At 41.7% G+C, this 27,119-nt stretch overlaps 1 protein-coding gene across 3 annotated transcripts in view; it reads right to left on the reverse strand.

The window, feature by feature from the left end:
* Positions 1–1,445: 1,445 nt before the first annotated feature.
* The window catches only part of ROS1 (ROS proto-oncogene 1, receptor tyrosine kinase), a 118,879-nt gene continuing 93,205 nt past the window's right edge, over positions 1,446–27,119 (reverse strand). The window contains exons 38-44 of one of the 3 annotated variants that reach the window (XM_087865415.1): positions 25,747–25,811; positions 24,684–24,810; positions 18,799–18,896; positions 18,380–18,583; positions 17,285–17,419; positions 11,958–12,121; positions 1,446–3,587 (exon numbers count right to left, since the gene is read on the reverse strand). In XM_087865415.1, the coding sequence (XP_087721541.1) occupies positions 3,277–3,587; positions 11,958–12,121; positions 17,285–17,419; positions 18,380–18,583; positions 18,799–18,896; positions 24,684–24,810; positions 25,747–25,811 (1,104 nt within the window). In that variant the 3' untranslated portion in view covers positions 1,446–3,276. The other 2 variants (XM_087865414.1, XM_087865416.1) reach the window with 2 other exon arrangements.

Here is a 27,119-nt window from a genome sequence, read left to right on the forward strand (position 1 = left end):
CATTTCCCCTTCGCCTGTTTCACCTGTCCCTCTACAGCCGTTCCCCTCTGGCAACCACTGGTTTGTTCTCTATGTGTATAGTCTGTGTTGTTGTTGTTGTTTATAAACAATATTTTTCATTTGCAACTTACTTTTTCTTATGAATTATTTCTTTTCCTTGAACAATTTAAAATGAAAGTTAGATGGACGGACCTAGAGGGTATTTTGCTATATCTGCTATATTATTGAAATAAGTCAGACAGAGAAAGGCAAATACCGTATGATTTCATTTACATGTGGAATCTAGAAAATAAAACAAATGAACAAACAAAACAAAACAGAAACAGACTCATAGATACAGGAAACAAACTGTTAGTTACCAGAGGGGGAGGGTGAAGGTGAAAGAGGTGAAGGGGATTAAGAGGTACAAATTGCTAGCTATAAAATAAATAAGTCATGGGGACGTATTGTACCTAGGGAACATAAGCACAGGGAATATAGTCAAGAATATTGTAATAACTTTGTATGGCAACAGATGGTAACTAGACTTATTGTGGGAATCATTTTGCAATGTATAAAAATATCAAATCACCATGACATATCCCTGAATCTAACAGGATATTTTATGCCAATTGTGCTTCAATGAGAAAGAAAATAAAGTAAAATGAAGGTTAGATTTATTGATTGGTTTTTGTATCATCGTGTTTTGTTCTTACCAGTTGTAACTTTTGCCTTTAGGAGCCATTTTTTTTCCAAGTCATATTTTGCAGATAAAAAATTTATCGCTAAGATTTTATTCTTCCATTGATTTTTACTGAAAAACATTTTTTAAAAGATTTTATTTATTTATTTATTTATTTATTTATTTATTTATTTAGAGAGTGAGAGTGCAAGTAGGGGGAGCAGCAGAGGGAGAGGCAGAAGCAGGCTCCCCGCTGAGCAGGGTCCAGTGTGGGCTCAGGAGGGTCAGGACTTGAGCTGAAGGCAGATGCTTAACCAACTGAGCCACCCAGGAGCCCCTTTAGTGAAAAACATTTTAACAAGTAGCATTTTTAGCCATTGCCGATTTTTCCCTCTTGATTATAAGGTCTGATTTTTCCAAATTAACTTACATAGTTTTCAATATTACCAGTCATTTATGTTTTATCACTTTGATCTATAATAAATTTTACCCATGAGATTTCAACCACTATCTTATTTTGCATTAAATATTTCTACCAATATTATTCATTATGCATTATTAAAAAGACTACTAATTTACATTTATAGCCTAGCTGAAACATGGTATTTTATGGGTTCTTCCCCTCAGATATTCTGTAAATTTCTCTATTGTCCAAATTGTAATGCAAATGTACCGAAAATCCGGTTCTTCTACACACTTTTCATTTCTTTGTCTATTCCAAAATTAAGGTCCGTGCCATTGGCGGAGCGAAAGTCCTGGTTGCAAGCAACAGAAACGGACTGCGGCTGATTTAAAAGAAAAGCATTTATTAAAAGGATACGAGGGTAACTCACAAAATCCCTGGGAGGGCTCGAGAGCCAGACTGGAGCCAGGAGCACTTGCTAAAAGCAGACCACAGAACCAGTCTAATCCAGCCACCCCGACTGCTAGAGGCACCAGGCTCCAGATCTGCTCTGCAGACTCTCTTGGCCCAGGACACTGGAGACCAGGAGTCAGACCAACTGCAGTCGCCACCACCACCTGGGAAGACTCACCGTGGGCCCTGTGTCTTAGCTTCCTTACCTCTCAATTAGAAGCCTGTCATAGGCGTGTCTGAGTGGTGGGGGTCACATGGCTGCCTTTTTGCTTCAAGAGATCTTGGGGGAAGCAAATGGAATGTAGCTCCCACCCAGAAGATAAAGGTGGGGGAATTCCCCAACATGGCAGGGGCTTCATATGCTGGGCTATTGAAAAGAATGATAAATGCCCATTAGAACATCAGAAGATGAGAGAGAAAATATCCCGCCTCATTCCGTGGAATCACAGATGTAGCAGAGGCCGCAGGTCCTGGACCTTTCCTGAGGGGCTGTCCCCCACAGAACTCACACACTGACCTGCCTGTGTCCCTCACCATGCAGCCAACCACGGGTGCAGCTTCTCAGGCAGTAAGCAAGTTAAAAAATGAACCAAATTCTCCCCGGTGCCAATGGATATGTGATCCTCTTTCAGGAGTTTTTAGCAAATTTTATAATCAAAGGATTTTCCATATCTAGCAAACATCCCGTGTACTGCAACTGACAACATGCAGAACGCTTTCATTAGCATTGCCCTTAGAGCAGTTGAGGCATTCAGATTTAAACGGGTGACTGCAAAAACGTGATTGGCTTTAAATCAGAGCCTTTGTCTGAGGAAAGTTTTTAATAGTTCTCATTTAGGTATCTATTATTTCATGTAGTTGCTAAAAATCACAGGGCTTAAATTAACATCATATAATCATTTATATTTAGTTTTAAGGAGAATTGATACTAAATGTAATCTTAAGTATTTTATGTGTAAGATAGACACGGCAAATGCAAGCCATCTTTATACTAGCTCATTTCCATAGCAGCACACAAGTCACGGAGAGATTTTTATGTAACCCAAAGTTTGTGGAAGGCTGAACTTTAGGACTTAGAGCTCTCTTCATGGTCTTATTATCAATATGACTGAAGCTGCTGTTCCAAGCCTCCAAAATACAAAGTACTTGAGAGTAGTCATTAAAGACAATATTTTATGGTCGTAATAATGTAGATCTTCCCCCAAGATCTCTTGCAGCAATATTGTACTAATAGCATTCCAAACGACTTCTCGCATCCTAAGTGCTGGTTCCTTCTGTATCTGTAGAGTTATCTTGTCATTTCAATATATATATATATATCCCTTTGGGGGTAATCTAGCTCAGTCGGCCCCCTGAGCATGCTTCTCACCCCTCTCCTTCAGGTCCCTGAACATAGCTATTTTGTCTCTCACCATCTAACCAAGGTGCTTCTGGTGCAGCCCAGACTGAAGGGTGGGCAACGGACTAAGGGGCCTCAAGGGGGTGGGCAGTTTCCCTTCCAGATTCTTGAGTCTTCCTAAGCTTTCCAAATGTCTAGTGGTTCACTTGGGAATTCTGCTGAAGGTTAGCCAGTTGTTATGGGGATTGTCACAACTGAAATCAATTGGCTCTTGGAACCAAGAACTCAGAATTCAGGAACTTTTCAGTGTTAATTCGGAGGCATAGACTACCACCACATCTATCATTCTACTCGGGTTTTCTTTCAGTAACTACTTAATGGGAGTGTTTATCTCAACTCTGCATTTCCCAAACAGAGCTATTAATCAGACCCATCTCTATATCCACTGTGAGTGAGACGGGCATAGTTCAGGCCTTCAGTCTTGCCAGGAGGGCAGTAAGCCACTTGTTTTTCTTGGCAGAGATCTTTGTCCGCATGTGGTTCCTTCTCTTCTTTCCTCAGACCACAAGATTCAGATTCCTTGGAGCCTAGAGGACCCTCAGAATTTTCTTCACCTTGGCTACATCCTGTAGCAAGTACCATATAGTTTAACCCTTCTTGGTTCTTGGTTTCCGTTAAGGCTATTGGCATAATGTCACCTGAATTCAAACAGATCACACCACCATCTTCATCTGTGAAAAAAATGTAAAAGTTATACTAGTATCTATTTGACTTTCTGTATCTCTAATATACAGGCTGTACAGGAATTATAACAATACCAACCGTATCCATTGGTTCAGCATTGATGAGGACCACCAAGGGAATACAAAGATAAGCAACACGTGCTCCTTGCCTTTGAGGCTACTGTAGTCCAGTAAGGGAGCAGCCAGTTTACTGTAGGAGACAGTGTGCGCTGTATATAATAAAGGAATATGGAAAATGTGGCGAGAGTGCAGAGACGATAACTCTGTATAACTGGACAGGTCACAGCCTTGTAAGTGGCCTTACAATGGCCCTTTTTGTCTAAAGTCCCACCAGCCAAAATATCCACCTTGAAAGGTAATATTCTTTTCGGTTGAGTAATTTAATCATCCATTAAGATATTTATTGGATGCTTAACACATGCCAGGCTGTGTTCTAAGTATTGAAGATACAAAAATAAACCAAGCAAAGTTGCTCCTCTTTGGGGTTTACATTCTAATGAGGGGGGACAGACAATAAACTAGCAGCCAACAAAGTCTGTGCCGGGTGGTGACGAGCGGCAGCAAAATGGGGCAAGAAAATAACAGTGGGGGTGGAAGGGGGTTGCTACCTTAGATAAATTGTCAGCAAAGTCCTCTATAATGAGGTAAATTTCAGGAAGAGACCTGAGCTGATAGAATTCAACACGTGGATATCTGAGGAAGAATGTTCAAGGAAAAGAGAACAGCAAGAACAAGGGCCCTGAGGCAGGAGCGCATTGAGTTTGAATTAGTGTGGCTGGTCCCCCTCAGCTATCTCTCTCCCTGGGACAAGTTGCATTAATACCACTAAGCAAATAAACACCCCAGCATGCTTAAGACCTCATAAGGCTGGTAAGGAATGGATAGGCCTGGCAAGTTTTGATGTAGAGTTGAGTTGAGGGAGAAGGAAGATGACATGAAATATAACAGTGATTATTGTTGTTGTTAACACAGAGAATGTACTATGTGCCAGGCACTATTCTAAACTATATACGTATATTAGCTCATTCTTCTAGTAAGCAGATGCTAGTATTATCCTCATTTAACAGTTGGGGAAACTGAGGCACAGAGGAGTTAAATAATTTGCCCAAGGTCACACAGCTGTAATTTGAACCCAGACTGTGTCCCCATATTCACCCTCCCCAATGGGAGGGCAGAGCTGCTGTGCTCTGTGAGGAGGGGCCAAGTGGGTGAGCGGTGTGCCCCACAGGAGTCCTTGAAAGGCACAGACTCTGGACGCTCGTGGGGGGGGTCAGGGTGGCAGCAGAAAAATGGGCAGCCAGTGGGTTATCAGGCTTCTTCACAATTACGCTCATATTATTTTATCTTTCTCTACTTAAAGACTGACATTTTTACATAGAAGACTAGAAGAATTCTTGCTGAAACCTAATAGCAGATCTTCTGAAACATTTCACAAAATTCTGGTAATTAAAAGGGACAAATACACAATATAAACATAAATATATAAATGTATAGTATGGGGATTGTTTTTGGTGGTCAATGCATTCCAACTGCTGAGTGTTATTCCCTGGATGAAAAATTTATGATTGGAAATATTACTGCTCTTTCAAACTGGGTCATATTTTACAAATCAGACACATCTCAGTCAACAGATGGTGGTCTTTGCTTTGTCTTCATCATTCTTCCAGCAAGAAGCTTCCAAATGGGTGTCACTAAGGAGGTGAGGCCGGCCGGGCTGCCAACCTTCTGTCCTTAGCTCTGATGTACACCCAGGTTGGGTTTCTTTGGCGTGAATTTAAATGGAAATATGGGGAAAAGAAACGACTTCAAAGAACTGAGGGAGGTACCACTGTAGCTACTTTTTGATAATGGGATTTAATGGACCTGCCTGAACTACCAAGCTTATTTTATTGTAAGAGCATGTGAATTACCAGCCCTCCTCTGTCTTACGAGGGGTGCATTTCTTGTGCCGACCTTCCCACACTGCCGAAGGACAAGATGGTGGAGAGACAGGGTCACAGACTCCTGGCCATCATTTCTTGTTCCTCTTCATCGTTCAAACATCATTATAGCTCATTGCAAACCACATGGATAGTCACATAGTGTTACAAAATATCTACCCCGTAGAAATCAGATGCCAAGCTTGGTTAATGCCTAAATGCTGAATATCTTTGGATGCATCCTGCTGTTACGATTATGGTCAACATGTACTAAGAGCCATTGAGACACTCGTAAGAACAATTTTCTATATATAATGATAGCAATCAAAAATATCAAAAAGTGACAGCAAGAAATAAGATATTTAACTTTAAATAGTCCAGGGGGCCCAGATTATTGAGGAAATTTGGGTGTTCCTGAAAAGGCTTAAAGAAATTAGGTTAAAGGAAAATTGAGAAAATTTCAAAACTTAAATGTACGATAAAGCTCTACCTATTCATGTTATCAGCGGCTGTCATACCTTTAATCCATTAAATAACATATTTGGAAATGTTCTATCCATACGCGATTTTAACTCATTAATTAATTTATTTTTTTGCCTCCTGCTGAGTTATTTGGAAAAAACCTTTTCTATAAGGCAGATAAATTCTTTTTACAAATTCTGGCACCGTACGCCAAAGAAAAATCATTAGCTAGCTCCTTCATTTGTTTAGAGTACTTAGAGCAATATTTAGTAACTTGACCCTGGCAAACTTTCAGCAATCAGTACCTCTTCTTATTGCATAAAGAACTTATGAGAGATGGTGGGGAGGAGGGTATTTTGTTTGTTTATTTTTGTTTAAAACTGAATAGAAAGCCTGCAGGTCAGACTTAAGGCAGAGATCCTGAACAAAGATAGCATGTACTCAGCAACCCTTTCTTTAAGAGGGAAATATTAAAATAAAGACTTCCAAGCAAGACAGGGTATTTACAGACGAGACATATGCCGGCTGACTGGCTATGTTTAGAACAGCAGAAGTGCATTTAGATTTGTTTCCTGTAGAACTCTCTGGGACTGATGAGGTGATGTTTACAAAAATGCTTGGATGAAGTCACTGGGATATTTTTACTAGATGTCCAGATATGTTACTAATCTCTCTCTATCCCCTCTCTACCCCATTAGGTCAGTAGGACCACAGGATAGGCATGGTATTATTGTTCCCTGTAATTCTAATGCCCACCACCCCCCAGCTTTTTTTTTTTTTCTTTCAAAAAAAGTCCTTCCATTGGCTCTCTTACCTTCTTATGTATCTCCAATAATAACAGTCAAGACAGACATCTTACTGCTTTGCTAAATATGCCACCAGTGTGCAGAGCGGTAAACTATTATTAAACACATTCTCTCTTAGCAAAAAGGTAATGAAGTTGAGGCTTCCCTTGAAGGGACTGTTTTGTGATTTCTATCCTTTGCAAATATGCAACCTCTGCCTGCCAGTCTATTTCTTCTCTCTGCCCCTTTTGTTCAGTTACATCTCAACAATCAAAATTTTTAGTGACTTCAGTATCTCTTTCCATTCCTTACCTTCAGGATTCACATCAGTCGTAAATAACAGAATGAGAATTTCTCCTTTACTAAAATTGAATTTCTGTCATGGCACAGCATTGCTTGTTTCTATCTAATTGATCCGAGTTTGATTATATTCCCTGTTAGACTCCTCCTGCATCATTATTCTGCATGTCTGTCTGCCTCACTATTTTTTGAATTATTTAGAATTTTAATTCAGTTTGCCAACAACTTGGCACCTAAATGACCAGGACAAATTGGGGTATCTTTTCTAGTAAGCCAGAAGTAGTAAGTTCTTGGGGCGCCTGGGTGGCTCAGTCGTTAAGCGTCTGCCTTCGGCTCAGGGCGTGATCCCAGAGTCCTGGGATCGAGCCCCACATCAGGCTCCTCCGCTGGGAGCCTGCTGCTTCCTCTCCCACTCCCCCTGCTTGTGTTCCCTCTCTTGCTGGTTGTCTCTGTCAAATTAATAAATAAAATCTTAAAAAAAAAAAGAAGTAGAAGGTTCTTTCCCTATCCCTAGATGCACAGCACACTACTGATAACAAATTGGGGAAAGCGTGTGGGTATTTTCCTTACGACAACCATGTTTCTGTGAAGGCTGAAAGCAGAAGCCATACCCCAGGCATACCGGAACAGAAGCCATACGCCAGCCCCACCTCAGCAGTATGGCCCTTGGCAAACTGCTAAATCTCAGGCTTCTCATCTGTTAAATGGTGATATAATAATGCCCATGTCATAGGGCTATTGTGAGTATTTAGTAGTTAACCCACATAGCACAGTAAATGACACATAAAAAAGGGCTACAGTAAGATTAGCTGAACTGGAGGGTATTATGCTGAGTGAAATAAGTCAATCAGAGAGAGACAATTATCATATGGTTTCACTCATGTGGAATATAAGAAACAGTGCAGAGGATCATGGGGGAAGGGAGGGAAAACTGAATGGGAAGCCATCAGAGAGGGAGACAAACCATGAGAGACCCTTAACTACGGGAAACAAACTGAGGGTTGCTGGAGGGGTGGTGGGTGGGGGGATGGGTTAACTGGGTGATCGGCATTAAGGAGGGTGCGTGATGTGATGAGCACTGGGCATCTGAAAGTAATGATGTACTATTTGTTGGCTAATTGAATTTAAATTTTAAAAAAGATAAGAAAAATAAATAAAAGCCATTCACAAAAAGGGTTTTGTTCTCTATATTTAACGTGAGCATTGTTTGTTACTTATCTCAGCCTCACAGATGAACTAAGAAATGCAACATAGTAAAAAGATTTTCGTAAGGGTTCATAGAGACTTCTGGTAGAGGCTGAGGTAAAGCTCAGCTCTCAGGCCCTCTTAAACCCCATATGGCAGCCTCTGTGATTTCTGTATAATGTCCACTCACATTAGAAGGAAAGGACTCCATGAGCAAAGAGTTAGATTTTAAAATACAATACACGTCAACTATAAGATCCTTGCATCCCCCTGGAACTCTTCACTTCTGCAGCATTTGACCACTCCCTCCTCCATGATTCTCTCTCCTTTGGCTTTGACAATACTCTCTTATGACCTTCCTGTCCCTTTCTGGCTTCTCTCCATGCCACCATCTTTTTTTGCCAGTCCCTAATATCTTAGCTGTTCTCTAGGCCCCATCCACCATCCACTCCTCTTCTTATTCTATACACTCTAATTGAATGACCTCATCTACACCCTTGACTTCAGCTACCTATATTTATAGGACAGATCTTTCAACTGAATATGAGGCTTCTCCACTTAGCCCATAGCCAGTTCAAGCCAAACCTGTGCAAAGCTATTCTTCCTCCTATGTCCCACCATCTCTGGGAAGAGCACCGCTTTCCACCTAGTTTCAAAACCACGAGGGTTCATCCTTGTCCCCTCTCTCTGTCACTCAATTAGATGCCAGATCCTACAACGTCTAACTCTGGGCTTCATGTCCTCCTCTCAATACCCATTACCATTCACTAATTCAGCTTCCAGTAATTTTCTTTTTTTTTACCTGATTTTTTATGTATGAATAGACTCTCCCTCCAATTTCCTCCCTCGCCATCTCCCACCCTCATGTGTGATAAACTATATGCAGTTCCGTGTACGCCCCATTCTCTATCATTCCCTGCCTTTCTACAGACTGTGCCTTCTATCCTTCAATACTGCTTTTCTCACCTCCCTGCAAAACTCAGCTTGGAAGTAACCTCTTCCCAGTGACTTTTATTGACTCTCTGACACATGATATGGACTTGGCATCCTTCCTCTGGACTCCCACAGAACATGGATTCTCTTGGTGGCAAGAGAAAATGCCTCCCGCTCCCTGAAGAAGATGTAGCATAAATCACCTGCTCCCCAAATCCTTACACATCAGCTCACTTATAAGAAAAAATATAGTATAGAACTGACTAGAGAATTGATATCCCACCTAGTCCTCTAGATTACATCAATTTTGTCTCTGAATCCAGCCAATACATTTACAAACACACATAAATGAATATTTCTGTAAGTGGTTGTATACGCATATAAAATATCTCAAAGCATATAACCAAGTTGCTAACTACGGCTAGCACTGGAGAGTAAGGATAGAGAGGAAGTACGAAACTTTTGCTTTTTATTCTATTTAGATAATTTTATGTGTTTTCAAACCATAAACATAAATTACTTTCATAACACAGATCTTCAAAATGTAGATACAGTTATAAAATAACATAGCGAGAGCAATTACTGAGATTAATTATTGGAAAAGTTCGAAGGAAAACTGGAAAGGAATCAGGAATCCTTTTTATGATTGATGTCAAATAACACAGAAATTATTTCTTAAGGCTTTAAAAAGGTAATTGTGCTGAATTTTATAAGGTCTACAAAAGGCGTCGCAAATTTGAATCAGGGTCTTCTCAGTTAAGTGTTGCTTACAGAGATAAGAGCAGTGATTTAGTAAGAAAAACGTGCTTTCAACGCCAGGTAAGTAAAACCACTCTCTGCTTGCCGTTCACGTGTCTACACAGTGGGCTCTACTCAGTTACTGCCGTTTATCTGTCTCAGGAACAAAAGATTTCTTTTTACGCATTGGTAAACAACCTCGGACTGTGGTTTCTCTCAAGTTTCCGTACGTGAGGTCACCACAAATAAGAACCAGACCAAGAGGAGCAGATTCGAACAGCTTCCGCAGAACAGCAGGGACAGAGATGCAACCTGTGACAGGGACAGCCAATAGAAGCAGCGCTCGCTATTAAACTTTATAGACAAAATTAAAGAAACTGATGCTAATTGCTCAAGGGAAAGAAATATTCTTGTCTCCTTTTTTTTTCTTTTCTTGAAACAGCCCAATGGAACACATTAAATTTAGGTGCTTGACACTATGCCTTGCCAACAAGTCAGTGTAACTGCTGAAATCATTTTTTAAAAATTTTCTCAAAATTCCATTTAGAGAACTACGTTAAGTAAATGCTTAGCAAATGAGAAGGACTCAATAGTATCTAGAATGGCTTCTGGTCTGTTTTTCCTTATCTCGTGTGATCTTCACACAGGCATGTATATGCACAGAACCCTCCAGAAGGATGGGGCTTGGCCCCTGGCCCTCAGAATTCGCAGAGCTCCACGATAAGAAGGCAGGTGCGACTATTACCAAGGCTTATCTGATGAGGGCTGTGATGCGTGCTCCAGCCCTCGCCAGTCTGTCACTTACTGCTCATTTAAAGCAGCCAAATGATCCGTGTTACTTCCACGCTTGTCATGGCGTCTAAGTTACCCCCATACATATTCAGAAACACAGCCTGCAAGACAAGCAGATGTTCACCCTGCGCTTCCTATTCTTCCCTGCTATTCGTCAAGAGCATTGCTCCAGGCAAAGGTCTGGACTCCTCCAAGGCCATTATCAGTCGCTGCAAAGAGGAAGGGGCCTGATCTCGGAGAGATTCTGACTCATCCTTCTTGCCAGCTTTACCTCTAAGCAAAAATGTCTGCATTCACAAAGCGCCCCGTGAACTTTTAATAGCCGGAAGGAGTTTTAGAGCTGGTGGAGTGGATCATTTTAGAATTCACTTTTCTACAGCCAAGTAGGCGAACATATTATAAATCTAATTTTGGAAATGAATTAAGTGACTACTGGGCTTTAGTTCCATTTTGTACTTTTCATTGAACTAAAAACGGTTAGTCTGTCCATCACAGTAGAATGGTGCCAGAAGATTATTGCCTCATTTACAAATTACTGAAGTTGCGGACTCACACTAGACCTTAACGAGGCGTGAGCCACTCCAATAATCATTGCTAAATTACTCAGGAGTTAGAAGCAATGATTAGATATATACATAGCAACATGGATGGCTCTTAAAAACAGTGCTCAGTGAATAAGAAAAGCAGCTTTACAAACACAGCAGCATGTGTGTGTACGAAACAATATGCATTTTGCAGCAAAACATACAAATAAAAAGATATACATTAAAAGCATTCGAATGGTTGCCTGGCCAGAGGAAAGAGGAAGTAGAACAGGAGAAGAATGTGGAGATAAAGGGACTAAACAAACAAGGGAGAAGCCCTGCCTAGACCAATGATCATAATGTACCACCAGCTAACCGTCTATAATTAACTCAGCTCTGCACTTGAGGTTGAAACTTGGACGAGGGTGGAGGGGAAGGAACACAGATCTCACAAAAACAGGCTAACATGTTAATTCTCCTCCTTACTACCTTAGATGATAAATCCAGGGGCCATATCACTATTCTTCTTTCTTTAATTTAGTGCACAAATCAAAATAATTTCCAAAGAAGAGCACAATGAGCACTTCGTTATTATGAGGGTGGTGTCAGTATATTATCCTTCTTACTCACCATAAAATGTCTTCTATGGATATCCGTCTTTACCTCTTCAATTCACACTGGAGAGAAAACCAGAAAATTCTGAAGAAGAATCAAACCTACCTTCAAAGCCTTCATTTATGATTCCACTGGGGTCTGCTGCTTCTCTGCATTGAGAAATACTGTTTAAGGAAACGTTTCTGAATAACTCCAGCTGGTCTTGAATTTTGCGGAAAGTGGGTCTTTGGTCAGGTTCTTGAGCCCAGCACTGGGTCAACAGATTCCACCTGGATACACAGGTAAAGACGGGAAAGTAAACGGTGCTTGGAGATCATTAGGCAGCCAGTGCTGGTAGTCCATGTAAGGTCATTTTAGAAGGCGACACATTTGACTTTTTGCCAGTTTTCCATAATTAATATAAATAAAACAGAACAAAATCTTTGGTTTCTGATTTAATAGTAGCTTGCAATATTACTACTTTTGCTACATGACAACTTTCTGTTGAAAAGCTATATCTTGGGGCGCCTGGGTGGCTCAGTCATTAAGCGTCTGCCTTCGGCTCAGGGCGTGATCCCAGAGTCCTGGGATCGAGTTCTGGGATCGAGCCCTGCATCGGGCTCCCTGCTAGGCGGGAAGCCTGCTTCTCCCTCTCCCTCTCCCCCTGCTTGTGTTCCCTCTCTCACTGGCTGTCTCTATCTGTGTCAAATAAATAAATAAAACCTTTAAAAGAAAAAGAAAAGCTATTTCTTTTGAAAAGTTATTATTTTTAACAGTTATTAATCCAAATAAATAGATAAATAGATGGTTGGAGAACAATTACTCAACACATAAGGCAATTTACAGCTATAAAAATTACTGAAAACTAAGAAGACTTTACATTCATACACTGACATCTAAAACAAAATCTAAGATTACTCCAAGCCACATAGATCTTTATTGGCAGAACCTGAGATAGAAACATCCAATTCTAATGCTTTTAGTCTTCATTATACTATCAGGTTAAGTAGGGTAAGGATGTGTTCAATCACCAGGCGATGATGACCAAGAAATCATTATAGGTATTGTATTTAAAATAGCTAGTCTCTATGTTAGAAATTATCATGGAAAACCTCCGTTCCATCATTGGATAGCATGCAAAGCCCGCTGTCATTTCTTTCGTTTCTTGACAAGCGCCTCAGGTCAGAGTTGGGACTCAATATCAGAGTATTACGGGGAAACCTAATATTGGTCTATTTTCCAGCATTCATCTGATGACTTCAGATACATAACAAGGAATTTACACTCTCGGCATAAGAGTGCCAAACTTGGTTCTACTTAAAAATGAGAATCATGGCTGAGAACCTATCTTTTACATGTTTCTTTATAACCTCTCATTTAAAAACAGGAATGATACAAAGATAGAATGAAGGATGCTTAGACTCTGAAATAAAATATCATAACTTATATTCGATCATGCAGTTTAAACCAATAGTTAAAGCAGAATCTTGATGATTCACCCAAGGGTTGTCCTAAGAGATGCAAGGAGAAAGCATACTTCGTCATAAGAATCATATCCCTTCTGAAAATACAGTCGCAATTCAAAGAGATTACCAAAAAGTAAATAGAATCTCTCAACACTTGCCATATGTTAATTATGAAGTTTTTTGCTTGTTTATTTACAACCTGCTTCATTCCTTTTTCTAAGATTTTATTTATTTATTTGAGAGAGAGGGAGCACAAGCAGGGGGAGTGGCCGGCAGAGGGAGAGGGAAAAGCAGGCTCCCCACTGAGCAGGGAGCCCAAAGCAGGGCTGGATCTCAGGACAGGGGACTATGACCTGAGCTGAAGGCCCCCGCCTAATGTCCTGAGCCACCCAGACACCCCTAACCTGCTTCATTTCTAGAAAGGACTCAAGATACTTAATAGAGATGATTCAGAAGGAGAGAAAAGAAAAAGTGAGAAGGAAGACAGAAAGGGGGAAGGAAGGAGGGTGGAAGGAGGAAGAAATGATCCCTACAGTCGCCCCTTAGTCTGTTTCTCACCCACTCACATGGCCCTCCAAAAGTTCAACCGCTTGTTCAATCCCTGTAACTTATTTCAACATTCCTATTGTCTTTCGTCTAAGTGGTTTTCATTTACATTGAACCCAATCATTAAGCTTAAATTTCTGATGGCAAAAATATATGAACTGATAGTATATCAAATCTTTCTCTCCCACCATCCGGGAGCAAATGAGCAGGGAATTGCCCTAGATCCAGAAAAGAGGAGCGCTAGAAGGCGATAGTCATTTAAAAAGAAAGAGTGCAGTTTACTCTTAAACAGCATTGAGCTGGCAATGGGATGAAAAGGCGTTTATGAATTTAGCAACTCCTAAAAAATGCATTTCTCATATCTTTCTGGTAAATTAGCAACAGCAGCTATACCTTTGGCATTGGGTCTTCCCTTACAATCATGCACTTGTCACAATTCAATATTGCACTTGTGCTAAGTTACAGTTACAAATATTCAAGCATAGTACTCTAAATAAACTTACAGCTCATTCACTTTGTTAAAATTTCCCTAGCCTGGTTTTTCTAGCTCTACAAAATACTCACTCATACTTGAAATATTTCACTTGGCTAAGTGTTCAGGTTCAAATTCCTCCATTTGCCATGCCAACCCTTTACTCTTTTTTGCCTCAGTGTTTTTTAAAATAGCATGAGATTCATTAGCCATGTTCATTATCGGTCTCTGTGAGTATTAAAGTCCTTGAGTTCATAAAGCAATTGAAATTCAACAGATGAGAATTTCATAGTATCTTTCAGTATGAAGGGGATGAGTTTCTATAGGTATTGAAACAAAGCACATAAAATACAGATTTTCCAGAACTCCCTTACTCGTTATACCCAATCCCAAAGAGACTCAATTAGCATCTAGGTGTACATATTTTTTAAGAGGTAAAAATAAGACGGTGAACCTTCGTGCCCTCCCATCGCCGCCTCCTACGTTTGAGATTCTCTCCAGTAATTTCAGTTGCCCCTGTGATACACCTGTCAGAGAACCCCAAAGAGCCCTCACTTGAAGTAGATTGCCCTTTGCTCCCGTCTCTTCTCAAGAGTCGCATGGATGTCGTGCAAACTGAAAGTTGACGAGAAGACTGAGGATCGGGCTTTCCACCATACATCCCAGGCTTCGGAAAGAAGGGCAGGAATGCTCTGAACTCCTGCATTCCATTAATAGTTGAGCACCACGTAGCCATCGATGGGCTCACCTGACCCAGAGTGCATCCAGGTGCTGAGCATTTAGGCCGTGAATAGAAGGTGCAGCGAGGCTCAGCGCAGACTTTCAACCCTCTAAGCTGGGCCTGTGATCTCAGAGAACTGCTTCAAATACAAATCAGCTCCCTCTGTACTCTAAGGAGAGTAGTTAATCTTTATCATGACAACTTAAGGCCGTGGCCAGATTGAATGGCATGGCTGCGAGCTCCATTTCCTAGCACACTTGTTTTCCTGGTTGGCAGTGCATCCTTAACCCTTCCCGGGGCTCTGAGAGCCTGCAACCCTCAGGAGGAGGGGCGCATTGTTTACTTTTTAATGACCAATGTTCAGATGAACGCCAAAGCCGCCGATGGAAATTTGGGGCTTTAAGGGAACTGTGTTTTTATAAAACTAGGGCAACAATGTATCCAACCAATGAATTATTCAACATAAAGTTATATAGAATATTAAGCTATATAGTGATAGAAGTTACATAAGTATACATTATATAAATATAGAACATAAATGTTATATAGGATATCTTTGCCTATAAACAGGAATGTTTTTCTAGCACTTTTCTAGCATCCCTTCTTCCTCCTCCTCCTAGTTGCATATTTGGATACATCTTGGTAAAGCAAAGTTCAACATACCTACATTGTTCTGCTCTACAACCGTCCAGTAATTATCCACCTCCATCCTCTCCAAAATAAATGAACACATCGATTAAAATGTATAATTCAGTGACGGATTCCTAAAGTGCCTATCCAAAACAACTGTGTAATTGTGAGGAGGTACCTGGTGCCCCCTGGGGGAAATAGGCCAGATAAAATTCTAACAGGATAATAAAAATGTGGTGTGCCTGAAATTCTGGGGAAAATTTCTGAGTGTTTGATAGGTAAGAGGCAAAGCAGGGATTAGTTTGCTAACCAATAAAAAAGTATTTCATGCTTAAGTATGCTGGGCTTTTTCCTCAAATGCTAGACCAAAGGTTTTCAAATTCTGTATCATTTCTGACTTATTTCCAGAATTTTTTCCATCTCTTCCAAAAGGACCATGCATCCTTTTTAAGCACGGTCACCAGACTTGATCACGTATGTGTGCGTCCGATCATGTAAATGTCCCAGAGTCTATAAAAGCTCAGTCAGAAACAAGCAGTGATTCCAATCTCCTTCTTCTGGCTGGAAGGTTTAAATAACACAAAAACATTCACCAGTAGAACATCCTACCAAGGTGCCCAGTTCTTAATCATCCTTTGGCTCCCGTCTGAATAATCCTCTAAAAGACCACAACATAGTCAAGGCAGCAGGGCCGTGGTGCGTAGCCGCGTACTGCTAAGTCCTTCTGCACTTGTCTGTACCACACAGTTTAGCACTTGATTACATGTCGGCTTGTTATCCAACTGTTCCATGTGCATTTCTTTTCTTTCAAAAGACATTCGGAGATGCCGAAGAGCTGGGGCCATGGTTTAAACACCTACACGTTGCATATAATATGTTGCTTGTGCACGTAACAGAGGACTTTAAACTTGTTCAGTACTTGTTCCTTTTGAAACTTCTGGGGTCAAACATCCCTTAGAAAAAGTTTCGAAACTCGTTATTTCTGCTGAGGTTTTTTGCAAGAAGACAGATTATTACTCAGCAACATAACTGAGCTTATTTTTCTTTATAATTAGATCAAAACGCTTACTCTCCTGAGAATCACGAATTTATTAGACTTCAGTAGCAGTCAGGTTCAGTTTCATCGAGTCACTAATTCTTGGTCACTTTGTTTAAGTTCATAAATAGATCACAACCTCTGTAATTTTTAATATTACTATGTCCCAATATCAGCTGCATCAACAGAGGCAATCCAACTTTTAAACAATATATTCCTATTTAATACAATCTCCTAATATGCAAATCAAGGTTAATTAGCCAAATTAGATCATCCAAATTAAATGAGTATGTGTGTATACACCCACACAAAGCTTTTATCTTCATTAGAATTCATCTATCAAGAGTATGAATATATTCTACTCTTCTAAATTTTGTTTCTGAAGTGAAATATCATGTATATATAAAAAGAGACCATCGCGCATTTAGTAAATTAAATGTTACAATCAACTGACTTTTTATGTAGACAACACAAATATATAAATTCCAGTTTTTATTTTAAAAAACCATGCCAGTGAGGCGTAAGATTGCATGGGCACATGTTTTTGGTTTTTAGGTGCTTATCTTAGCATAATTAACTTACAAATCATCAGGGCAATTTCTCGGGGGCTCCAGTCTCCCTCCTGTTTGCACATAGTTTAAAACATCAAGGTTGGAATGAGTTGGATAAGGCTGATGACCAAGGGTTAAAATCTCCCAAATCAGAATTCCAAAAGACCTAAGGACGTTAAAGAGTTTACTTTAATTATCCTTATTACGAACATCATGTCTAGAGTAGTTTGTCCAATGTAATTATTCCCGGGGCTATCGGGGCCTACTTTGTGATTGGCATTATTGGCCCCATAAAAGGCAAATGGGAGACTTAAAAGCAAGTTGACCTCAGGAAAAATGGAAAAAGCAACTGCCTACTAGCAACACTTCAAAGGTGATAGGAAGGCTTGGGGCATACATACATACACACACACACACACACACACACACACACACACACACACCCTTTGCTCCTCCTTCCCAGCTGGAACTGCACTGCAGACCTCCATTACTTAAGGCTTTCATAGCATCAACATGCAGCTAACGCGGAGGTAAGCAAGAAAGCACTTCACCTTTTTTCCCCTGCGTTTGAATGCTAGTAGACGTGGAGAGGAAAGGCATGAATGTGAACTGGCAACACTGAGGTCCAATTTTATCTCATCATCAATTTTGCCTGGGGCCAGTCCAGCTTAAAAGTTATTGAACAAATCTTTACATTTTGAGTAGCTCTAATCAAAATTTGGGGTCCGCGAGCAAAGATGAGTGGCCTTATTCTAATAATAAGTACATGTCCAACCCTCCCCAATGTCATATTATTTTTAAGATCCATGATTTAAACTCTACCTATAAATCAATGACCACACATCCCAAAAGAGTAGGCATTTGGACACATACTTGGACATCGAGTCATATGTACAATTCCTATTAGTCATAGCCACCACATTTGTGGACACTGATAGAATACTTGAAGTAAATGTATCTGTATCACATACACTAGTAAGATAAGGGATCAAAACTGATGAGGGTGAGGGGTGAAAATACTGAGACTCAGGAATGGTCTCACAAGATTAGATGACCTCTTATAGTCCCTTCTGTCTCTGACATTGGCTGGTTCTGCCTGAATTCCTCCGTGTCCTGTTAAACTCACCATACGTCAGACTGAGTAGTGAAGATTCCGTCCATCAAACTTTCTGGAGCCATCCACCGAACGGGGAGTAGGCCTTCCCCTGTCTTTCTATAGTAGTCATTTTTATAGATGTCTCTCGCGAGTCCAAAGTCCCCAATCTTCACTACCCGTGATGGACTAGTATACTCTTTCACGGACACGAGGCAGTTCCGAGCTGCCAGATCCCTGCGGCAGAAGCTATGTTTAATAATGCTAATCATAAAGTTCCAGAGATCAGACAAGGAGCCCTAGTAGGTCTTTAGAGAAGAGAGACATTTTACAAAAACTTTTGTTATTTTGAAGTAATGAAATGTTTAATTATCTTGTAGGTTTTACCCCAACCACAGGTGATTATTGTGTCAAGGCCCGTTAGGAACCTCGTATCTAGAATAGCACTGTACCTGTGAATGAAGTGCATGTGCTCCAAGTAGACACAACCTTTTGAAATATCTACACACACATCTACAAGGTCAGCCAAGGTGAGTAGAGGACCGTGGAACTGTAAGACATGAAAGAAAAGTTACAGGTACTTTTCCAGTTTGTACAAAACATATATGTGATGTGTTAAAGGTACATTTAGTTACAGTTACAAGAATTCAAAGAGGAAAAGAGCTAGATTTGCATACTTTCTACTGAAATGAATGTAACTAAGCCTATTTTTAGTAGACAGAGGCCAAATGGGATCTTTATAAGAAGGCTCTCAGGGTGTCAGGTCAGACAGACCAAGATTTGAAACCGAGTTCTGCTACTTACGAGTTGTGTGAACTTGCTCACATAGCTGAATTCACTAAGCAGCTTTCTCATACGTAAAATGGGAATAATAATAATACCGGCCGGGTAGGAAGTGAGGTAAGATACGGAATCTGGCTGGTATACAACAGGCACTTAACAAATAATAGCTGCCGTCGTAAAAAGTAATCACGATAATTTAAACAGTACTAGCTAGTTTAATTACTAGCTGTCACACTGTAATGTCAGTCATGACAATGGGCTTGTTCCTCAGATGAGCCCCCACATAAACCAGCACTCTATTTCAAGGTCACAGATGCCTCCTCTTCTCCATGAGAGCCAGCATGCATCTAGAGTTGAGCCTATACCAGCTGCAGTGATTTCTACATTAAAAAAGCCAGTGGAAGTTTTTACTGGTACCATATGGAAAAAATTCAAAGTTCCTTCCCCGAGGTTACATTCGTAAATTGTCTTTCCGCCATTTCCCTGCAATTACCCTGGTTCGGGCCATTATCCTCCCTATCTGACACATCCCAAACTTGTCTCCAGCCTCTGGTGCTTTAACGAGCCCACTCCATTGGGCCCCACTGCCTGGGGAGCCTATTAGAGATTCCTAAGCACAGCCTCCATGCTGGCCGCAGGCTGCAGCCTCCTGTCTTTACCTCCGCGGGAGGTCCCCTAGCGTTTCCTCTCCTGATCTATGCTTCAGCCACACTGGGCCACCTGCAGTCCTTTATACCTGCTCTGCATTTCTCAACCGCTCCTCTTTATTTCTGCTACCATTCTGGAATGCTCTTCTTATTCTTGGTTTCCATCCACATCCTTCACTGAGTATCTCACATGATTCCCAACCTAGAAATCCCTTAGTTTCTCATAGATGAGTGCTCTCCAGTGCTGCGCCCCTTGCCTCCCCCAACGAGCTCATGTCTTGTCCCCAAACCAGGAAGATTCCCCATGTTCTCAGATTCAACATCACCGTGGTCCTGCTCGACCACACCTCGGTCCGATAGCAAGGCTTGATCTTACTCCCAGGAATCAGTCCCCCCCGCAACACTGTTCGGGTCCAGCAGACACCAGACACCGGTCTCTTGGCCTGTGTCTGAGTCCCTGCTGGGTGTCCCGACTGGTTCACTGGTCCCTCTGTGAGTGGAATCCTGCTCCGCTCTTGGCAAAGCCCACTCGACTGAAGACGCTCCTCACTTGGAATCTTGCTTCTGAACTTCAGGCTGGTGGCTGGCATCACGGTCCCTGCGGACATATTTTAATGCAGCCTGCCTGCCTACGTGTCTAACTATCCCTTGCTCCTGAAAGCCCCTGTGACAACCTGTTGGGATACCTCATCACCCCATGTTGGGGCTCCTTGACTTCAGATGCTGCTGCCCTCGGCTGTCACCTGTCATCTCTTGCCAACCCCCCCAGACATACTGAACCTCCCTCTGGGTCTGTTCCTAGTCATAGCTTTTCATGACTCATGTGGGAAGGTGTGGTTTCAGAGACTGTTCTGTCCCCTACTTCAGCTGTGTCTCAAATGGAAGACTCTTCCATGAAGCCTTCCCAAGTCTCCTCAGTTGGAAATCACCTCTCTCCTCTGGGCTTCCATGATACAATCTTTACTACGCTCCAATAGGTCCTCTTACCTTCTACCTTACATGAGTTATTTATATATGACTTACCTCCCTACCATGTGACAAAGTCCTTGAAAGCAAGAGCCACATCCTTCACCACTGTATAATAAACACGCAGCAAAAAAATGATGCATTGATTGTATCTGGCTATGTATTTATACTATTTTGATAGGTTGTTTTTTTATTTTGTTTTTTTTTACTTTCTTCTGTCTTAATAGAATCTTAGGATATCAGAGCTAAAAAAGAGCCTGAGAACATTTTCAATTCAATATCCCATTTTATGGATGAAGAAACTGAGATCCTGAGAATGAAAGACTGGACTAAGGTATGGGGCTAGACACAGCCAATCCTGATACATTCCACTCAACACTGCGGTCTTGGAGCTGGGATAGGGAGAAGGACGCGCGTGGCTGTTCTGGAATGTTGCTTCTGAGCACTCCCTGTGGAGAAACGGCTGGCTCCAAGAGACCTCAGCATGATGGGGACTTCGAGCCTGTGGTGTTCTGGCTCTCAGCTCCTAACAGCATCGTGCCCACCGGTTGGAGTGAGGACAGTGAGGCACGGAAGCTGTCCTGCTCAGGAAAGGCAGTGGAAGAACACTTGAGAACCAATCAGTAGAACCATCAGGATCCTGACTAAATAGGAATAATTTGGAAAGAGCTGGCCCAGATTTTCATTTCATCCCCTCTTCTCCACCCCAAAACAAACAAAACACAACCTACAGATAAATGGTCTTGTTAAAGATGGGGGACTAGGTGTGCATTCTTAGTCCCACTTTCTCCCCAGACCTCACTATGACAGTATAGGGAAACTGTTTTTAACCTCAGGAGGACAACTACATCAGGAAAATAAATTTAGTGCATGAAACATTTTGGAGAAACGAAGCGGATGGAGGGGTGGTCTTTCAGCAGAGCCGAGAGACAACTTGGCTGCCTGCAGGGGGAAAGGCAAGAATTAGGCTGTGTTTCACCAGAAAAGCCCCGAAAGGCTCTGCAGTTGGAGGCAACAGGCATCTCTGAAAGCAGGGGTGAGCGGCAAGCCTAGAAGCAAGAGGAATGTTCAGAAGTTTTATTTTAGGAGCTAAGTAGATCCCAGGTCCTCCCACCACAGCAGGAGGCTTTCCACTGCAGAACACACGTGCACACACACACACACACACAGAACCAGCACAACTCCAAGTTCAGAGATACCAGTCACACTCAGACAACGTGCTGAAAATGGAGAGGAATATTAAATGAAAGCTCGTATACTCAGCCTTCGGATGTCTAACCCCCTCCCCGCTCACCTCCCTGAACTGAGGCTTAGGCATTTATGGCCCAGGCAGGAGACCAGCAGATTCCCCCCTGCGGAAAGTGGGGTGTGCCAGGGAAGACACCCAGATACTGTCATTAGACGATTCGGGGACCCCCGATGAAAAAAGGTTGGGTCGGTCCCACATGACAACCAAAGGAAGCTGCCACAGACACCAGGTTCCAGTCAACTTCTTGGGCCTCACTGTTAAATAGAAAGACCAGCCACAAATCAACAAACGTTGGAGAAAAAAACTTCTCACATTACAAACAGATCCCAGAACAAAGAGGATAAAGGAAACCAAGACAATGCAGGAAGCAAATTAATACTTAAAAAAACAATAATTAGTGTCCTAGGAAAGATTAGAGAAGATTTTGCCCATATGAAAAAGAAAACACAATACTATTTTAAGAAGCAATCAAAATATAAGAATGAGTCTGTGGAAAATTAAAATTTTAAATTCTCTTTTAAAAGTTACAGAAATGTACCACAATTGGGAGCACAAATGCAGAATTGGAAAACAAGAGAAAACCAATAGAACAAAAGGATAGAACAAAGTGCTCTCTTATCTGGCTAATAGAGGTTCAAGAACAAGGAACTACAGGGGACTAAGAATTTTATTCATTATCAAAAAAATAATATAAAAAAATCCCAGAACTAAAGGGGGTGATTTTCCAGACTGGGTGTCCGGATTGGTAAAAAGTACCACAGATAAGAAGTTCCTAAAATTTCCCAGAGAGGAGGGGCCAAAAGCAGGTCACTGATCCTAAGTCCAGGAATCAGAATGACATACGACTTCTTAAAGGCGACTGTACAAACGAGAATGCTAAGACAAAGGGGGTTTCAGCCTAGAACCCAGCCAGCTTATGCATCAAGTGTGATGGAAGAAAAAAAGACATTTTGTCAAAAAGAGGGGAAAGAGGAGACTTTTGCCTCACATGCATGCTTTCTCGTGCTTTCTCTCTTCTACCACAGAACAAAAAAGTCATGGAATAGAGGAAACTAAGGTCCAGCAAGGAAATTAGCAGGGTAAATGTGAAGGGAACCGCAAGGATAACAGCTATGCAGAGAGCCCAGAGGACAAGGACCCATATCGGCTCCAGGAGGAGAGTGTCCAAGAAAAAAACCTGTTAAGTGCTGGTCAGCTGATCTATTCACCGTAATGATAAAAGTGCCACAATTCTGTCAAAGAGTTGAGGTATATAAAAAATGAAGCAAATGGGGGAAACAAAAGAGGCATTTAATATTCTTGTCCAATGGGGAAAAAAAACCCATAATCACAGCATTTGAGTAACTCAGCTGCAAGTAATAGTCATAGTAATGTAAGTCTGCACTATTGATGTATCTGAAAATTGTGATAACCGTCAGAGGATGGGGGAACAAACTTTTCAATGTGTAGAGCTGGTGGGGTGTGGGCTGGTACTGAGTCAGTCTAAGAGTGTTAAATGTCATCTCTCATAGGGGCTCCTGGGTGGCGCAATCGTTAAGCGTCTGCCTTCGGCTCAGGGTGTGATCCCAGCGTTCTGGGATCCAGCCCCGCATCAGGCTCCTCTGCTAGGAGCCTGTTTCTTCCTCTCCCGCTCCCCCTGCTTGTGTTCCCTCTCTTGCTGGCTGTCTCTCTCTGTCAAATAAATAAATAAATAAATAAATAAATCTTAAAAAAAAATGTCATCTCTCATAGTAGGGTGTCAGGAGATTCCCCCCAAGATTGAAAAAACTCCATGCGTAGCAGCATACAGAGTATGGAGGAACATAGAGGTAAACACCAGAAGAAACGTGGAGACGCCTGGCGTGTGGGGATGAGACAGTCTTTCACTATAAACCTTGTTCTATATTTCAGTGTTTTAGCCATCGAATGTGTACTTTGATAGAAATAAAAACCAAATTTTAAAAAACCTATAGATTTAAATATTAGTGTCTCGTGTTGTCTCGTGTGTTTCTCGTCTGAGATAGCAGGTAGGTTCACACAGGTGCTGTCACAGCTGGCCCTGATTCCACCGTCTCGGCGGTGTCTGCGCTGAGCCGGGTACAGCTGCAGGGGAGCACCGAGGAGAGAAGGCCAGGGAAGACAAGATGGAGTCCTGCTTCCCGTGGGCGCAACTGCGAAGCCGGCTGGACTTGTTAGTGTGGTCGTGGAAGAGAAAGCAAGGAAGCGGAGAGATGGCATGGAGGAGGAGGTATGAACTCAAGATTTCTGTTCTGGCCAACACAAGTTTGAGATGCCTGCGAAAATCCAAACAGATATGCCGACTGGGTAGGGACATAGAGTACTCAATAAAGACACAGGGCTTGCAAGTATCAGTTTGGGACAGACAGACATACAGATTAAGTACACAGAAAGATGTGCCTTTCCAAAGCCACACCATCTGTTCTCCAGAAAACATGATTTTAAAGGAGTGAGGTACCTATTTTCCCATTAAAGACTAAAAACAGCCTCAAATAACCAGAAAATGCCAGAAGTTAGCCCAGGATTCTAATTGTCGTAATTCAACTGAAGAGAATACAAGAATGCTTTCCACAGGTGTCTCCTGAGGTCCTACCAGCAGCCCAAACTGCAGCCTATTGAATTTAAAGAAACTTAGTGGGAAATTATACGGCACTTGCATCACAAAACCAATACAGGGACCCCATTTCCTACCTACCATTGTCATCCGGGCTTTACGCAAATAGGTGAGAAGGTCTCCTCCTTCCATCAGTTCCAGGATAATGTACTGGGGCTCATTCAGCAGACAAACTCCAAGCTGCTTCAGAATGTTGGGATGGTTAAACCTGCTACAGGGTGGAAAGAGACAGGATGACGTGAGAGCAAGAGGAGCCCTGCTGAGAGCCTTTAGGAAATGGAGCAATTCTTTATCTCCAGTTTCCTTCAAAACTCCTGTTGGGGAGAGGGGTTGTTTTGTTTTTCTCTCCATAAATGCAAGTCTCCTTTTCCAAGTGCTGGTCCACGTGCGTAGAGAGATGATACGGCAACCCCTAGTGGCCAGCGCGCACGGCGAGACTAGCTGATCTTTAGAAGAAACGTTCACAGGAAGTAGTTTCTGTTTTGGTAAAGAAAGGAATCTTAACCTATGCCCTTCAAAAGATATTTGAAGGCACTCCATTTGCAGTCATCACAAGTATGTGACATTATTCTCTTCCTTTTGGAGAGACAATTCAGACACGCAGGTTTGGCTTCAACCATTTTCTCAAGACATCAAACCAAGGAAGCCCCGATCCAATGCTTAGAACCCACAGCTGGGACCCCGGGGACCACTGCCTCAGGCCCTCCCTTTAAGATGCCTCTGAGCCATTTTCATGACCAGCAACGGACTCTAACCTCGAAGACAACATTACTGAGACAGAGGGTATTTTCATCGACATCCCTGTCCTTCGAGCTTTCCCTTGCTCTGGATTTTCCAGCCACGATCACACGTTTAGAAGAACACAAGCATGTTGAAAGCTGAATGGCTTCAGACATCACTTGCGAAACACACTGCTTGTTGAAGGTAAAAGGAAGGAAGAACTTTTGCCTGAGGACTGCCTGTTGGAAGACCAGTTTCTATAGAACACTTGTCACCACAGACATATTTCTGTTCAAACTTCAGCCATGTTTATTTGGGGCGTGATCTGTGACGTCCGGTCGTTTTGAATGCTAACAATTTGCCAATCGGATATAAAAGCTTTCTACTCCTATGAAGGGAAAATGAAGCCAGAGTGCCCCAATACCTCATCAGATGTGCCTCTTTTAGGAACTCAATCTTCTCCTGGTCTGTGGAGCCCTTCTTCAAAGTCTAGACAGCATAAAAATAAGCCAGGAATCAGTATAGCAGACATTTCTGTGAGCTCAGTGGGTTAACGGAGACAATCTTTGTTTTGTTTTGTAATATTCACCCTGAAAGCTGGAAATAGATCATGGCTAATACACGTGTGTGTGCTCTGTAAACTCATTCAAAACTCAGCCGGTGTTAGAACTAGTGTTCAAGTGGGAAAGCCTAAAAGACAAAAGGTCCAGTGACATTTACAGAAATTCCCTCCAAAAATGTAGGAATTTTAAACAGAACAAATTTGGTACGTAGGCCAGTTTCTTAATTTTTAGTTTTCTACTCAATATTTGTTTCCTCCTGCTTCCTTGCTAATGATACCCTAATTTGTTTCTTAGAGGCAAGATGCCCAGTCCCAGACAATTGGTCTAAATGAATCAGGAAAATTGTGTTTTGTAATTCTCCAGCCTCCCTTACAAATAAGGGTGGTCGTCTGTGTCAATTCTGGTCAATGAGGTGTAAGGGGAAAACTGCTAAAGGGGAGAGAGGCTTCTGGAAAACTTTTATTTTTTTGAACATATACATCTAACATCTTTCCCCCTTGCCCTGACCCGAATGAAGATGTAATGCCTGATCTTCGGCAACCACGTTGGGATCATGAGGCAACACACTTGTACACAGTCAAGAGTACTGCACCAAAAACCAGCAGTCCTCTCATTACATGAGAAAAATAAATATTTGTTTACACCAGGTGAGGCTAGAGTATTTTAAAGCACTTTTAGATCACATCATTTGGCAGTGGGGAAGATTTTGCCAACCTTTCTGGTTATATAGCCTTCCCTCAAAGCAACAAATTCCTAACGAGCAGTGGTCAGAATTTTGGCCAATTACATAAAAGATTCATCATCCCTAGATCAAAAGGTTTTATACAAATATGAGAGTCTACCCACACTTCCTTAAAACTATATTCAATAGCCCATGTGAATAACTGTGTCATGCAGGGGTCAGCAAATGATGGCTTGGAGATCAATGCAGCCTGTCACCTACTTCTGCACAGCTTGAGCTCTGAAAATAGTTGTTCAGTTTTAATTTTGTATTTTTCCAGCTTTACTGAGGTATAAGTGACACATTACATTTTCAAATGGCTGGAAAAAAAGTCAAAAAGAGGATATTTCTTAACATGTGAAAATGATATGAAATTCCCATTTCCATGTTCATAAATAGAGTTTTACTGGAACGTAGCCGCACTCTTGAGCTCACATATTGACTAGGGCCGCTCTCGCACTGTGACGGCAGAGTCGTGTAGCTTCAACTGATGCCAAATGGCCAGCAACTCTC

The sequence above is a fragment of the Ursus americanus genome, chromosome 11 (assembly GCF_024610735.1).
Source record: "Ursus americanus isolate L20-20 chromosome 11, mUrsAme1.1.p, whole genome shotgun sequence".
Classification (NCBI taxonomy): Eukaryota; Metazoa; Chordata; class Mammalia; order Carnivora; family Ursidae; genus Ursus; species Ursus americanus.